Genomic DNA, 14205 nt, shown 5'->3' on the forward strand with positions numbered 1-14205 from the left:
CCTTTAGGATGGACTGGTTGGATCTCCTTGCAGTCCAAGGGACTCTCCAGAGTCTTCTCCAAGATCACAGTTTAAAAGCATCAATTCTTTTAAACTGTGATCTTGGAGAAGACTCTGGAGAGTCCCTTGGACTGCAAGGAAATCCAAAATGTCAATCCTAAAGGGAATCAGTCCTGAATATTCATTGGAAGGACTGATGCTGAAGCTGAAACTCCAATACTTTGGCCACCTGATGCAAAGAACCAACTCATTGGAAAAAACCCTGATCCTGGAAACTAGTACAGCCACTATGGAGAACAGTGTGGAGATTCCTTAAAAAACTGGAAATAGAACTGCCTTATGATCCAGCAACCCCACTGCTGGGCATACACACTGAGGAAACCAGAAGGGAAAGAGACACGTGTACCCCAATGTTCATCACAGCACTGTTTATAATAGCCAGGACATGGAAGCAACCTAGATATCCATCAGCAGATGAATGGATAAGAAAGCTATGGTACATATACACAATGGAATATTACTCAGCCATTAAAAAGAATACATTTGAATCAGTTCTAATGAGGTGGATGAAACTGGAGCCTATTATACAGAGTGAAGTAAGCCAAAAGGAAAAACACCAATACAGTATACTAACGCATATATATGGAATTTAGAAAGATGGTAACGATAACCCTGTATACGAGACAGCAAAAGAGACACTGATGTATAGAACAGTCTTATGGACTCTGTGGGAGAGGGAGAGGGTGGGAAGATTTGGGAGAATGGCATTGAAACATGTAAAATATCATGTATGAAACGAGATGCCAGTCCAGGTTCAATGCACGATACTGGATGCTTGGGGCTGGTGCACTGGGACGACCCAGAGGGATGGTATGGGGAGGGAGGAGGGAGGAGGGTTCAGGATGGGGAACACATGTATACCTGTGGTGGATTCAAAAAAAAAAAAAGAAGTGTCAATCAAAGTAAGGATACAATAAAGACATTTCCATCCCTGCAAAAAAAAAAAAAAGACAAAAAAAATAATAAAAGCATCAATTCTTTGGTGCTCTGCTATCTTTATAGTCCAACTCTCACATCTATCAGTTCAGTTCAGTTCAGTCGCTCAGTCGTGTCCGACTCTTTGCAACAGCATGAATCGCAGTATGCCAGGCCTCCCTGTCCATCACCAAATCCCGGAGTTCACCCAGACTCACATCCATCGAGTCAGTGATGCCATCCAGCCATCTCATCCTCTGTCGTCCCCTTCTCCTCCTGCTCCCAATCCCTCCCAGCATCAGAATCTTTTCCACTGAGTCAACTCTTCACATGAGGTGGCCAAAGTACTGGAGTTTCAGCTTTAGCATCATTCCTTCCAAAGAAATCCCAGGGCTGATCTCCTTCAGAATGGACTGGGTCGATCTCCTTGCAGTCCAAGGGACTCCCAAGAGTCTTCTCCAACACCACAGTTCAAAACCATCAATTCTTTGGCGCTCAGCCTTCTTCATAGTCCAACTCTCACATCCATACATGACCACAGGAAAAACCATAGCCTTGACTAGACGAACCTTTCTTGGCAAAGTAATGTCTCTGCTTTTGAATATGCTATCTAGGTTGGTCATAACTTTCCTTCCAAGGAGTAAGCGTCTTTTAATTTCATGGCTGTAGTCACCATCTGTCGTGATTTTGGAGCCCCCAAAAATAAAGTCTGACACTGTTTCCACTGTTTCCCCATCTATTTCACACCTATACATTACTACTAAAAAACCATAGCTTTGACTAGACGGACCTCTGTTGGCAAAGTAATGTCTCTGCTTTTTAATACATTGTCTAGACTGGTCATAACTTTTAATCCAAGGAGGAAGCATCTTTTAATTTCATGGCTGCAGTTACCATCTGCAGTGATTTTGGAGCCCCCAAAATAAAGTCTGTCACGGTTTCCATTGTTTCCCCATCTATTTGCCATGAAGTGATGGGATGCCATCATTTTAGTTTTCTGAATGTTGAGCTGTAAGCCAACTTTTTCACTCTCCTCTAGAGGCTCTTTAATTCTTCTTCACTTTCTGCTGTAAGAGTGGTGTCATCTGCATATCTGAGATTATTGATATTTCTCCTGGCAATCTTGATTCCAGATTGGGCTTCACCAGCCCGGCATGTCACATGATGTACTCTGAATATAAGTTAAATAAGGGTGACAATATACAGCCTTGACATACTCCTTTCCCGATTTGGAACCAGTCTGTTGTTCCATGTCCAGTTCTAACTGTTGCTTCCTGAACTGCTTACAGATTTCTCAGGAGGCAGGTCACGTGGTCTGGTATTCCCATCTCTTGAAGCATTTTCCATAGTTTGTTGTGATTCACAAAGTCAAAGGCTTTGGAGTAGTCAATAAAGTAGAAGTAGATGTTTTTCTGGAACTCTCTTGCTTTTTCGATGATCCAGCAGATGTTGGCAATTTGATCTCTGGTTCCTCTGCCTTTTCTAAAACCAGCTTGAACATCTGGAAGTTCATGGTTCACATACTGTTGAAGCCTGGCTTGGAGAATTTCAAGCATTACTTTGCTAGTGTGGGAGATGAGTGCAGTTGCGTGGTAGTTTGAACATTCTTCGACATTGCCTTTTTTGGGGATTGGCATGAAAACTAACCTTTTGCAGTCCCGTGGCCACTGCTAAGTTTTCCAAATTTGCTGGCATGTTGAGTGCAGCACTTTCACAGCATCATCTTTTAGGATTTGAAATAGCTCAACTGGAATTCCATCACCTCCACTAGCTTTGTTCATAGTGATGCCTCCTAAGGCCCACTTGACTTCACATTCCAGGATGTCTGGCTCTAGGTCAGTGATCACACCATCGTGATTATCTGGGTTGTGAAGATCTTTTTTGTACAGTTCTTCTGTGTATTCTTGCCACCTCTTCTTAATATCTTCTTCTGTTAGGTCCATACCTTTTCTGTCCTTTATTGTGCCCATCTTTGCATGAAATGTTCCCTTGATCTCTAGTTTTCTTGAAGAGATCTCTAGTCTTTCCCATTCTGTTGTTTTCCTCTATTTCTTTGCATTGATCACTGAGGAAGGCTCTCTTATCTCTTCTTGTTATTCTTTGGAACTCTGCATTCAAATGGGTATATCTTTCCTTTTCTCCTTTGCCTTTAGCTTCTCTTCTCTTCTCAGCTATTTGTAAGGGCTCCTCAGACAACCATTTTGCCTTTTTGCATTTCTTTTTCTTGGGGATGGTCTTCATCCTTGCCTCCTGTACAATGTCACGAACCTCTATCCATAGTTCATCAGGCACTCTATCTATCAGATCTAGTCCTTAAAATCTATTTCTCACTTCCACTATATAATCATAAGGGTTTTGATTTAGGTCATACCTGAATGGTCTAGTGGTTTTCCCTACTTTCTTCAATTTAAGTCTGAATTTGGCAATAAGGAGTTCATGATCTGAGCCACAAGGGAGTGGGTGTAAGAGAAGTCCAGAACCTAGAGTTGCTATCAGATTTTAGGATAATATCAATAAGACCCTTGTGGTTATTGACTTTTGAGTAGAGATTTGAAAGAGGTGAGTGATGCTGACCTGCCAGTACCAGTGAAAGAGCTTCCAGGGTGGAGAAGTCAGTACGTGTAGAGACCCGAGATGTGTTTGGTGTGTTGAGGAAAAGCAGGGACTGCAGTGTAGCTAGGATGAATGAGTGAGGAGGCCATGCTAAGAGAGTCTAGTCTGGAGGTGCTGGGGCCATGTCGCATGTAAAGGGGCAGGGCCCAAAGGGACTTGGAATATTATTGTGAATCAGATATGCAGCTCTTGAAGTATTTAGAACAGAATAGTGACAGGCTCTAATTTATTAACAAAGACTTTGTCTGGACTCTATATGGAGAAGCAGTTGTAGGACTCCAAGTAAAAGCTGCCTTGAAGATCCTGGGCCCCTGGGCTAGGTTGGTGGTAGTAATGGTTAGGTTATGGATTTATATCCACAGTTTGGCTAACAGGTTTGTTGGTGGATGACCGCGTGATCACTGAAAATAAACTAACACGAGAGAGCATGGCTGAGAAAGGGCAGAGCTGGAACCAAAGCCTCAACCTCATCCTTGGAGCCCATGCTCCATGTTCCTTACACAGCTTTCCTTGTTCTCCTGCCAACTGGTCATAACCATTTTTAACTGGGATGTCTGATGACTGTGGGATTACTGAAGGGTTTGGAATCTCTGTAAGCATCTATTTTTAGCAATTCCTTATCCTTTATATGTAATGTTTTTAAATCAAGTCAAAATGATTACTATTATTGATTGCAAGCCTAACCTCCTTCAAACGCTTTGCATCCAATATTTCTGGCCCTGAAAGAGAGATTTTTTAAATTTTATTCTCCAGTTTGTACACATGTCAAATGAGGCCCAGAGAGATTGCATTACGTAGTTGAGGACACACCCCAAATGAATTTAGAGCCATAAATGGAACTGAAATGAAAAAGTCCAGAGCTGAAGCTTCTCCCCCTATATTGCATTTTTGCCCTTTGAACTGATGAAAGACAAGCTGAGTCAGGAAGAGTGGTTTTTATGTGATAGATAAATTGAGTTTTTACAATTCTGGGAGCTCCCGGTAGCCTGTTTGCCACAAGTACTCTACAGTTTCCTTACCTATCCCAGAAGGCAGCTTTGAGCAGAGTTTGTCACTCAAACATGAGGCCAGAGTTTCATTTCTTCTTTTTGTAGTGCAGTGTAGACAGGATTTACCATGGGGCAGATGGTATAAGGAGAACTGAACAGGCTGAAGCTTTTAAAACTTGATGTAGAGTGTGAGGCTGCAGAATGAGATCAGAGACTTGATTCTGTGTAGCCTTGAAAACTTAGAAGCGCTGCTCATCCTGATGATTCTTGAGAGATACACTGTCCTACAGGACTCTATCAAATTTCTATTGTTGCTATAACAAATGACCACAATTTTAGTAGCTTAAAACAGTATACTTTTTAAAAAGTTTTATTTATTTTAATTGGAGGATAATTTACAATGTTGAGATGGCCTGTGCCATCCAGCAACATGAGTTGGCCACAGGCATATGTGTGTCCCCTCCCTCCTGAACCCTTCTTCCACCTCCCTCCCCACCCTTCCTCCAGGTTGTCACAGAGCACTGGATTTGGGTTCCCCGTGTCATACATCAAACAGCAGTAGACACTTATTACTTCACAATCCTGTTTGTTGGAAGCCCAATGCGAGTCTCCCTCGGCTAAAACCAAGGTGTGCTCGGTGCTGTGGTTCTTTCTGCGGGCAAGGGGAAACTCTTTTCTTGTCTTTTCCAGCTCTTAGGTGGTACCTACTTTCCTTCAGTCACAGCTGCCTTCCTCCAAACTTCTAATCAGCAATGCTACATCTCTCCGATCATTTTTTCATAGTCACTTCTCCCTTTGGTTGGTCACAGCTGGGAAAGGTTCTCTGACTATAAAGAGCCATGTCATTCCATTGGGCCCCTTGGAGAATCCAGGATAACTGTCCAATCTCGAGTGCTTGACCTTAGGCACATGTGCAAAGTTCCTTTTGCCACAAAAAGGAAACTGTTCACAAGTTGTAGAGATGAGTCTGTGGCCATCTTTCAGGGGCTCATTATTCTGCCTACCCCAGGAACCTTCCAGGGATAAAATGCCATACAAAAAAACTGTTTTTCAGTCTTCCCAAAAAGTGTTCACCGACTGTATCCTCCACGATGGCTACTTTTCAGGCACCAGGGACATAGTGATTGAAACTCTAGGGCACACAAGATCTTGCTCCCACAGAGCTCACAGTCAAGTGTAAAAATATATTCCATTCTCACTTCCAGAGGGACAAATGATGCCTAAGAAAAAGCTTCTATTTTATTATTCAGTGTTTTCTATAACCCCATATTTAGTATAGTGAGACTATTTTCTATAATGGAGACACCATGATAAAAGAAAAAAAAAGTACTGGAATGTAACTGCTTGACAATGCCATGTTGATTGCTGTACAGTGAAGGGAGTCAGCCATGTGCATACATGTATCTCATCCTTCTTGGACCTCTCCCACCCGTCTCACCCCCTAGGTCATCATAGAGCACTGAGCTGAGCTTCCTCTGCTTTATGGCAGCTTCCCGCTAGCTATCTATTTTACACATGGTGGTGTATATATGTCAGTCCCAATCTACCAGTCTGGCCCACCCTTCTCATCCCTCCCCGTGTCCACATGTATTACTTCTCTATAGCTAAATCTGTATTTCCATCTTGGAAATAAGTTCGTCTGTACCACTTTTCTAGATTCCACATATATGCATTAGTATATGGTACTAGCTTTAAAAATTAATTAGATATATTACTAACTTTGTAATGTCATTTAAATGAAAAATTTTACCGTGTGTACTCCTCATTCAACATTCCTACCTAATATATTTTTTTCTTCCCACTGCTTCTTTCAAGTATCCGAGCAAGACATGTGATTTGGTACATGGTCAGTTGTTGTGGTATTTTCTGAAATACAGTCCCTCTAGCCTGCTCAGCATCCATGTTGGTGCTGATCTAGCAGGTTCTGAGCAGAGTTAATGAGATAGCACGTGGCATATCCAGCAGAGTTCCTTGGCCCTTAATTAAAGTAGCATAAATGTTAGATCTTCTCATTTCCAAAAGGTATTTCCAGAATTATACTTGGATCACCAATGGGATAGGGATTTATTGCCAAGAAAGGAGAAAAAAGCTGGCCTGTGCTCTCAAGAAGAATTTAGTCTTCTGGGAAAGTGAAATACGTGAACTATTTGTTTGAAGTGGTTAAATAGCAAAGGAAGGCAATTGAAACCAATGGTGTAGATCGGGAAATTGCAGAAGGGCAGGAAAGTGAAACAAAGGAACAACATGCAAAGGGGGAAAACAGCAGCCAATATTGGTGGATTGGGGGATCTCGCTGTGTTGATCATCTGGTTATGCTGGGCAGTAGCTGGACCTCAATTTATAAGAGTAAGTGAGCTTCAGTTCCCAGTGGGATTTCAGTGCTAAACAGAAAATCTGGAATCTTGTAGGTATGGAGAGACTTTGAGCTAGAAATCAACAGATATGTTGGCCATAAATACTCATTTGGAGGAAGACTGAAACTGCAGAAGGGCTTGAAAGAAAACTCCATGGTTCATGTTAAGAAATTCTAAAGAATTGGCTTTGATGAACTATTCACCCTAAACTGGTCTTAAAATATAAATACTGTGTGACACGTTTAATGAACGGCATATAAATATTTCAGGTTCTATTTTTTATCAAGCTGACATTTTTTTCATCTCTTGTAGGAAATCCATATTCTGGTGATGTCATGTCTCCCGGGGAAATCAGTTTTACCAACGTACAACCGAATCACACCGCTGTGTACCAGTGTGAAGCTACGAATGTCCATGGCACTATCCTTGCCAATGCCAACATCGATGTTTTAGGTAAGCATGCGTGCTCAGTCACGAGTCATGTCCTACTCTTTGCGACCCTGTGGACTGTGGGAAAGCATACACGGGAGCTAGCTAGCTGTCTGCTCTTACCTTCAGGAAAATGTTCAAGGTCATACTCACAAGTCGACTGAATTCTCAGCACATGGAAACATGGTGGAGGGAGTTCCCTGGTGGTCCAGTGTTGGGACTCAGGACCTTCACTGCCATGACCCCCAGTTCAATTCTTAGTCAAGGAACCAAGATCCTACAAATCATGCAGCATAGCCAAAAAAAAAAAAGGGGGTGGTGGAGGGGATCAAAGTACCTTTTGCCTTACATTTGAGTATTAGACCCCATATCAAACTTCCAGAAAGGTACTGCATTGGGATACTTCCTAATTCAGGAATGTATGCTGTGATTGGAGAAGGAAATGGCAACCCACTCCAGTATTTTTGCCTGGAAAATCCCACAGACAGGGGCGCAAAGAATCAGACACAATAGTGACGAAACAACAATGCTGTGCTACTCGGCTGTTTCCATTTTTATTAATATGACTAGGATAGTGAAAAAAATTAACTTTCTTGTATTATTTCTTACACAGAAGTTTAAAATTGTATTATTTTCACATAGATGTCCGTCCATTGATACAAACGGCAGATGAAGAAAATTATGCTACGGTGGTTGGATACAGTGCTTTCTTACACTGTGAGTTCTTTGCTTCACCCGAGGCAATAGTGTCCTGGTAAGCTGTTACACGGTTTTCTTAAGAGAACATCAGTTGTAAATTTCCCATGTTCCTCCATCCACCGTTTGACAGGCTGCACTGCGTCAGTGTTATTACATGTAGCAAGTGCCTCTGAGAAATAAAGTAGCAAACTTACTTTCCTACCTCTCCTGGAACTATTGACTAGATCTGGATTCTCCCACATGGGGGAATATGGAGAGCCATTTTTGCTTACAAAGGAAAGCAAAGCATTGAAGCAATGATGAAGACAATTTTACAAGTAGATTTAGGTTTTCATTATGAGTGCATCTAAGTCATGCATTGTTGTTTTGTTTTGGATATTGTCTACATTATTATTAAGCCTGCATTTCATTACAAATGTCTGTGTTTAAAACATTTTCAACGTGTATTTTGAATTTTAGTTTCAGTTTATAGGTTGGGATAGTAACTCCAGACACATCGTTGTGTTGATCTACCACATTTGTTCCTTCTCTAGGAAAGCTTGCTTAAATGGATCTTAAATAATTTCCCCCAGTGCTCTGTGGGGCTGAGATTAGAGTGAGGTGAGCAGGGCAATGTCATACAATTTATAGGATCAGATTCTGTCTTTATTTAAAAGGTAGCTATTTTGTTCATCGTGGATAATTTTTTTGCGTTATTTTTGATTTGTGCAAATACCTCATTAAAATATTACGTATCTTGGGAATTCCCTGGTGGTCCAGTGGTTTTTCCAAAGACAGGGAATCCCTGTCCCAGGACGGGGTGCAGATTCGATCTGTGGTCGGGGAAACAAAATGCCACATGCCCTGCAGCCAAAAAACCAAAACATTAAACAGAAGCGATATTGTAACAAATTCAATTAAGACTTTAGAAATGGTCCACATCAAAAACAAAAGGAAAAATACTTTGAAAAAAGTATTTATCTAGATTACTGAGATTTGGGGTGGGCGTGGGGGCAACCCTTAAATTTTGTCTCTTAAGCAAGTGCCTCCCTTGCCTTACCCTAGTCCCAACCCTCTAACGTCTCATCTGAGCAGCAGCCAGAATTTGTCCTTTGGCTGTTTTCTCTCCAGCAGCCTCTTATTGTGAAATGTAGAAGGTGAATCAAGTTGTGGCAGAAAAAAGCTTGGAAAATGGATGAATGTTGGAGAAAATGACTTTGGGTTGATAAGGGTAAATGTAATCCATGTCCACAAGACAGGGATGTCTTCGTGGCCTATAATATTTCTGAATGACCAATGTTCCCTCTGGACAGCCAGAGGTTCAGAAGGTTCATTATCTCTTTCAATTACTAGCTTTCCCATTTAGTACCCTACAGCAATGATTAACTAAAGAGTTCACCATCAATAAGGCAGAAACAATTTATTAAACTCTGAGGACAGATGCAAAGTGGTACTGAGAGCTATTATAAATACATCAGAGGCACAGAGCTCAGACTCAAATTTCCTCCAGTTACAGTCTATTTGGGCAGGTAAGATATACACTTATCACCTATTACCAAAAAAAAAAAAAAATTGTAAGGACTTCCCTGGTGGTCCAGTGGTTGAGATCTGTGCTCCCAATGCAGGGGGCCCAGGTTCAATGCCTGGTCAGGGAACTAGATCCCACGTGCCACAACTAAGACCCAGCAACCCAGTATAACCAAATACGTAATATTTTAAAGAATTGTTAAGTATAATGGAAAATTCTGTAAGGTTTGCCAAGTTTGTGAAGAAGGGATAAGATTGAATGACACCAGTGGCCAGTTTGGAAAAAAAGATACAATTCAATCATAGCCCAGATTAATTCATGCTTTCTATGTCCATAGGCAGAAAGTGGAAGAAGCAAAACCTCTCGACGGCAGAAGGTATCATGTCCATGAGAATGGCACATTACAGATCACTGAGACCACAGAAGAAGATGCTGGTTCCTACTCTTGTTGGGTAGAAAATGCTAAAGGAAAAACAGCAGTCACAGCCAATCTGGATATCAGAAGTAATTTTATTTTGATTTTACTTTGCATAAACTGTCACGTGGCTTCAGTTTTCCATTTTCCCTAGATCAGATTTCATCTAAAAGCCCATCACAAGAATTAGAGGCTATGTCAGTGATGTGTCCATAGCTTTATACAATTATAAGAGAGAGCTAGGTGTTCTTGGTGATGGATGACCAGCAACACTTTAAAATCCCCTATTTTGGTATATTTCTGTAACTGTTTTTTTCAATAACCAACTCAATGAAATGTCATCAGTATTCAACTCTTAGAACTAAAAATTTCACAAATAAATTCATAAGGGATCCATTTTGTAAAGACTAGGGCATGACAGGAGAAGGCAATGGCACCCCACTCCAGTACTCTTGCCTGGAAAATCCCATGGACAGGGGAACCTGGTAGGCTGTGGTCCATGGGGTCACTGAGAGTTGGACATGACTGAGCGACTTCACTTTCACTTTTCACTTTCATGCATTGGAGAAGGAAATGGCAACCCACTCCAGTGTTCTTGCCTGGAGAATCCCGGGGACTGGGGACCCTGGTGGGCTGCCATCTATGGGGTCACACAGAGTCGGACACGACTGAAGCGACTTAGCAGCAGCAGCAGGGCATGACAGAATGGCAAAGGTTTTCGTCCTGTTTTTAAATCATAAAAGCTTTGTGTTTTTTCTCTTGTCCAAGCAGCCCTATTTTATTTCTAAGTGCTCACAAAAGTTAAGTATGTGCCAAAATATATCAGTGTCCCAAAGAGGAGCATCTCTGCACCTAGACTCAGGCTAATTGGAACCCAGACCCACAGGCATCATCAACATTTTGATTTTAAAATTGCTCAGAGAACCCTTTTCAGGAAAACATAGAGAACAGTGGCTCAATGGTAAAGAATCTGCCTGCCAGTGGAGGAGACACAGGAGACGTGGGTTTGATCCCTGAGTTGGGAAGATCCCCTGGAGGTGGAAATGGCAAACCACTACAGTATTCTTGGCTGGAGAATTCCATGGACAGAGGAACCTGGCAGGCTACAATCCATGGGGTCACAGTCAGTCAGACACGACTGAGCTCGCACATACGTGTGTATAGTAAATGTAGGGAGGGCTTGTGTTTCTTGTGGCAGCTCACTGTCATGACCAGCTACTACCTCTACTTGGGTGACAGGGTGCATATTTGTGTTATCATCTGTGTTAAGTGTTACCTTAGCATTTTTCTCTCTCACACACACACACACTCCTTTCCTTCTGTTATTCTGTCTTTGCTTCTTTGCTGTCTTATATTTTCTTACCTTTTCATTTTGTATTTTGTTTTCTATTTATTATAGCGAATTAACAAACAATGTTGTTATAATTTCAGATGAATAGTGGAGGGAGTAAGCCATACATATACATGTATCCATTCTCCTCCAAATTCCCTCCCATCTAGACTGCCATATAACATTGAGCAGAGTTCCCTGTGCTATACAGTCGGTCCTTGTTGATTACCCATTTTAAATATAGCAGTGTGTACATGGCCACCCCAAATTCCATAACTATGCCCCCATCCTTCCCGCCGGCAGCCATAGACTCATTCTCTAAGTCTGTGAATCTGTTTCTGTTTTGTAAGTTCCTTTGTGTCATTTGTTTTTAGATTCCACATATAAGAAGTGTCACACAATACTTCTCCTTCTCTGCCTGACTGGTTTCACTTAGTATGACACTCTCGGTCCATCCGTATCTTATATTCTTTTATTCTTTCCTTGTATTTTTTTTTTTTCTGTACCCAAAATTACCCAACCTGCCAACCCCATGGACTATATTTTTAAGAAACATTAATATTCTGTGATGTCAACTTATATTGGGTGTCTCTCTGCATTTTCAAATGATACATGTAATTTTTAAAATACTCTGATAATGTCAATGAAGATGATTCTTTTTATACTTTATTTGTTGTTGTTGTTTAGTCACTAAGTTGTGTCCAATTCTTTTGCAGTCCCATGGACTGTAGCCTGCCCAGGTCCTCTGTCCATGGGATTTCCCAAGCAAGGATACGGGAGTGGGTAACCATTTCCTCCTCTAGGAGATCTTCCCAACTGACGGATCAAACCTGCATCTCCTGCATTGCAGGCAGATTCTTTACCACTGAACCTGGGAAGCCCTTTATACATTATAAAACCAACATGAATCAAAGTTGAGCAGCCCTGCCAGGTGAAAGGTAATGAGAGTGAAGTCTGGAATCCAAATAAACCTTGACCTCCCTACTGCCCAACACAATGCTTGGCCCAAAGTGGACCTCGAAACTGCTAGTGGCCAGAGAGAAGGCCAAGTTCATGAACTTCTGATCTGCTCTAACGTCCATTGTATATGTAAGAGGTATATAGGAACCATATCCATGAGAGTTAAGGGCATATTTTTTTTAACCCAACAACAATTTAAAAGCATCATGATAAAGTGGGCTTTATCCCAGGGACACACGATTCTTCAATATAAGCAAGTCAGTCAGTGTAATACACCACATTAAGGGCGTAATTGTTACAAATGAAAAAAGAATGTCAGGAATGGAGTTGATTAAGAGGCTATACAGCAGAGTGATTAAAAGCATGAGGTTTTTTTTTTTTTTCTCCTATTCTCAATTACCCCACCTTCATCTTCTCCCACACAGTCCAAAAGTCTGTTCTTCACATCTTTGTCTCTTTTGATGCCTCTCATGTTACCATCTTTGTAAATTCCATATACATGTGTTAATATACTATATTGTTTCTCTTTCTGACTTACTTCACTCTGTATAATAGACTCCAGTTTCATCCACCTCATTATAAGATTCCATTGTGTATATGTATAGCTTCCTTATCCATTCGTCTGCCAATGGACATACAGGTTGCTTCCATGTCCTAGCTATTGTAAATGGTGCTGCAATGAACATTGGGGTACATGTGTCTCTTTCAATTCTGGTTTCCTTGGTGTGTATGCCCAGCATTGGATTGCTGGATCATATGTCAGTTCAATTTCCCTTTTTTAAAGGAATCTCCACACTGTTCTCCATAGTGGCTGTACCAGTTTGCATTCCCACCTACAGTGTAAGAGGGTTCCCTTTTCTCCACACCCTACCCAGCATTTATGGTTTGTAGACTTTTTGATGGTGGCCATCCTGACCGGCATGAGATGATACCTTATTGTGATTTTGAATTGTATTTCTCTAATAATGATTTTAATCAGCTTTTTGAGTAACATATAGATAGCAAATACTAGGGCATGATAGTGAAATTGGAAGTCAGCTTCTGAGAAGCTTAGCAAGTACCACATTCTGGTAAAATATATCTGTCTTATTATGGTCCTCACAAGTAAGGATTATATGTTTGAAACAATTATAATAAAACATTTTTCAATATAGCCATGGTACCCATGTTTGAGCTTTATAGTATTGATATTACTAATTTATTTTCAAAATGTGACTCACTGTAACTCATGCACAAATACATATTGAGTACCTACTGTATACAGGCTCCCTTCTGGGTTCTGTGAACACTTGAATATAGTAACAAAGTAGACACAGCCTCTGCCTTCATGGGGCTTAAGTTCACATTCCACACCTTCATGTAATTAGTTCATCTGTGCATAGGCTACACCATTTAACCTCAGGTTTGAGATAATAATAAGCATGATAATAGGAAATTATTTGATTTTCTTCTTTTATTTATAGTATTTTTATCACATATCCAGAGCACTAGAAGGAGAATTTATATTATTTTCAACATCTAGATGCATTTGCTTCTTTGCTTTCTTCTTATTCCCTTTGTCTAGGAAGTAGAAAGGGATAGTGCTATTAATTAATACTTCCACCGAGGTGCCCTGGCCGGGATGGAACAAAATTATTAATGACATGTGATGTTAAGAAATGACAGTGTGATAAATAGTGCTTGAAGATTTGACAATAATTGTTGACCATTTTGGTTGATTAAATGACAGGCACTTGACAATAATCCCACGGCTGCCAACTTGTTGATAACTTAAGTGTTCACTGAGAGTTCAGTTGGTAAAGAATCCCCCTGCAATACAGGAGACCCTGGTTCAATTCCCGGGTCAGGAAGATCCCTGGAGAAGGGAGAGGCTACCCACTCCAGTTTTCTTGGGCTTCCCTTGTGGCTCACCTGGTGAAGAATCTGCCTACAAT

General features: G+C 41.0%; 1 protein-coding gene across 11 annotated transcripts in view; it reads left to right on the plus strand.

Moving 5' to 3' along the window:
- CHL1 (cell adhesion molecule L1 like) overlaps positions 1–14205 on the plus strand; it is a 224732-nt gene that overhangs the window by 170062 nt on the left and 40465 nt on the right. For all 11 annotated transcript variants that reach the window (XM_027522315.1, XM_027522317.1, XM_027522309.1 and 8 more), the window contains 3 exons: positions 7244–7384; positions 8003–8114; positions 9904–10070. In XM_027522315.1, coding sequence (XP_027378116.1) covers positions 7244–7384; positions 8003–8114; positions 9904–10070 — 420 coding nt within the window. The remainder of the gene's footprint in view (positions 1–7243; positions 7385–8002; positions 8115–9903; positions 10071–14205) is intronic.

This window comes from Bos indicus x Bos taurus, chromosome 22, assembly GCF_003369695.1.
Source record: "Bos indicus x Bos taurus breed Angus x Brahman F1 hybrid chromosome 22, Bos_hybrid_MaternalHap_v2.0, whole genome shotgun sequence".
NCBI lineage: Eukaryota > Metazoa > Chordata > Mammalia > Artiodactyla > Bovidae > Bos > Bos indicus x Bos taurus.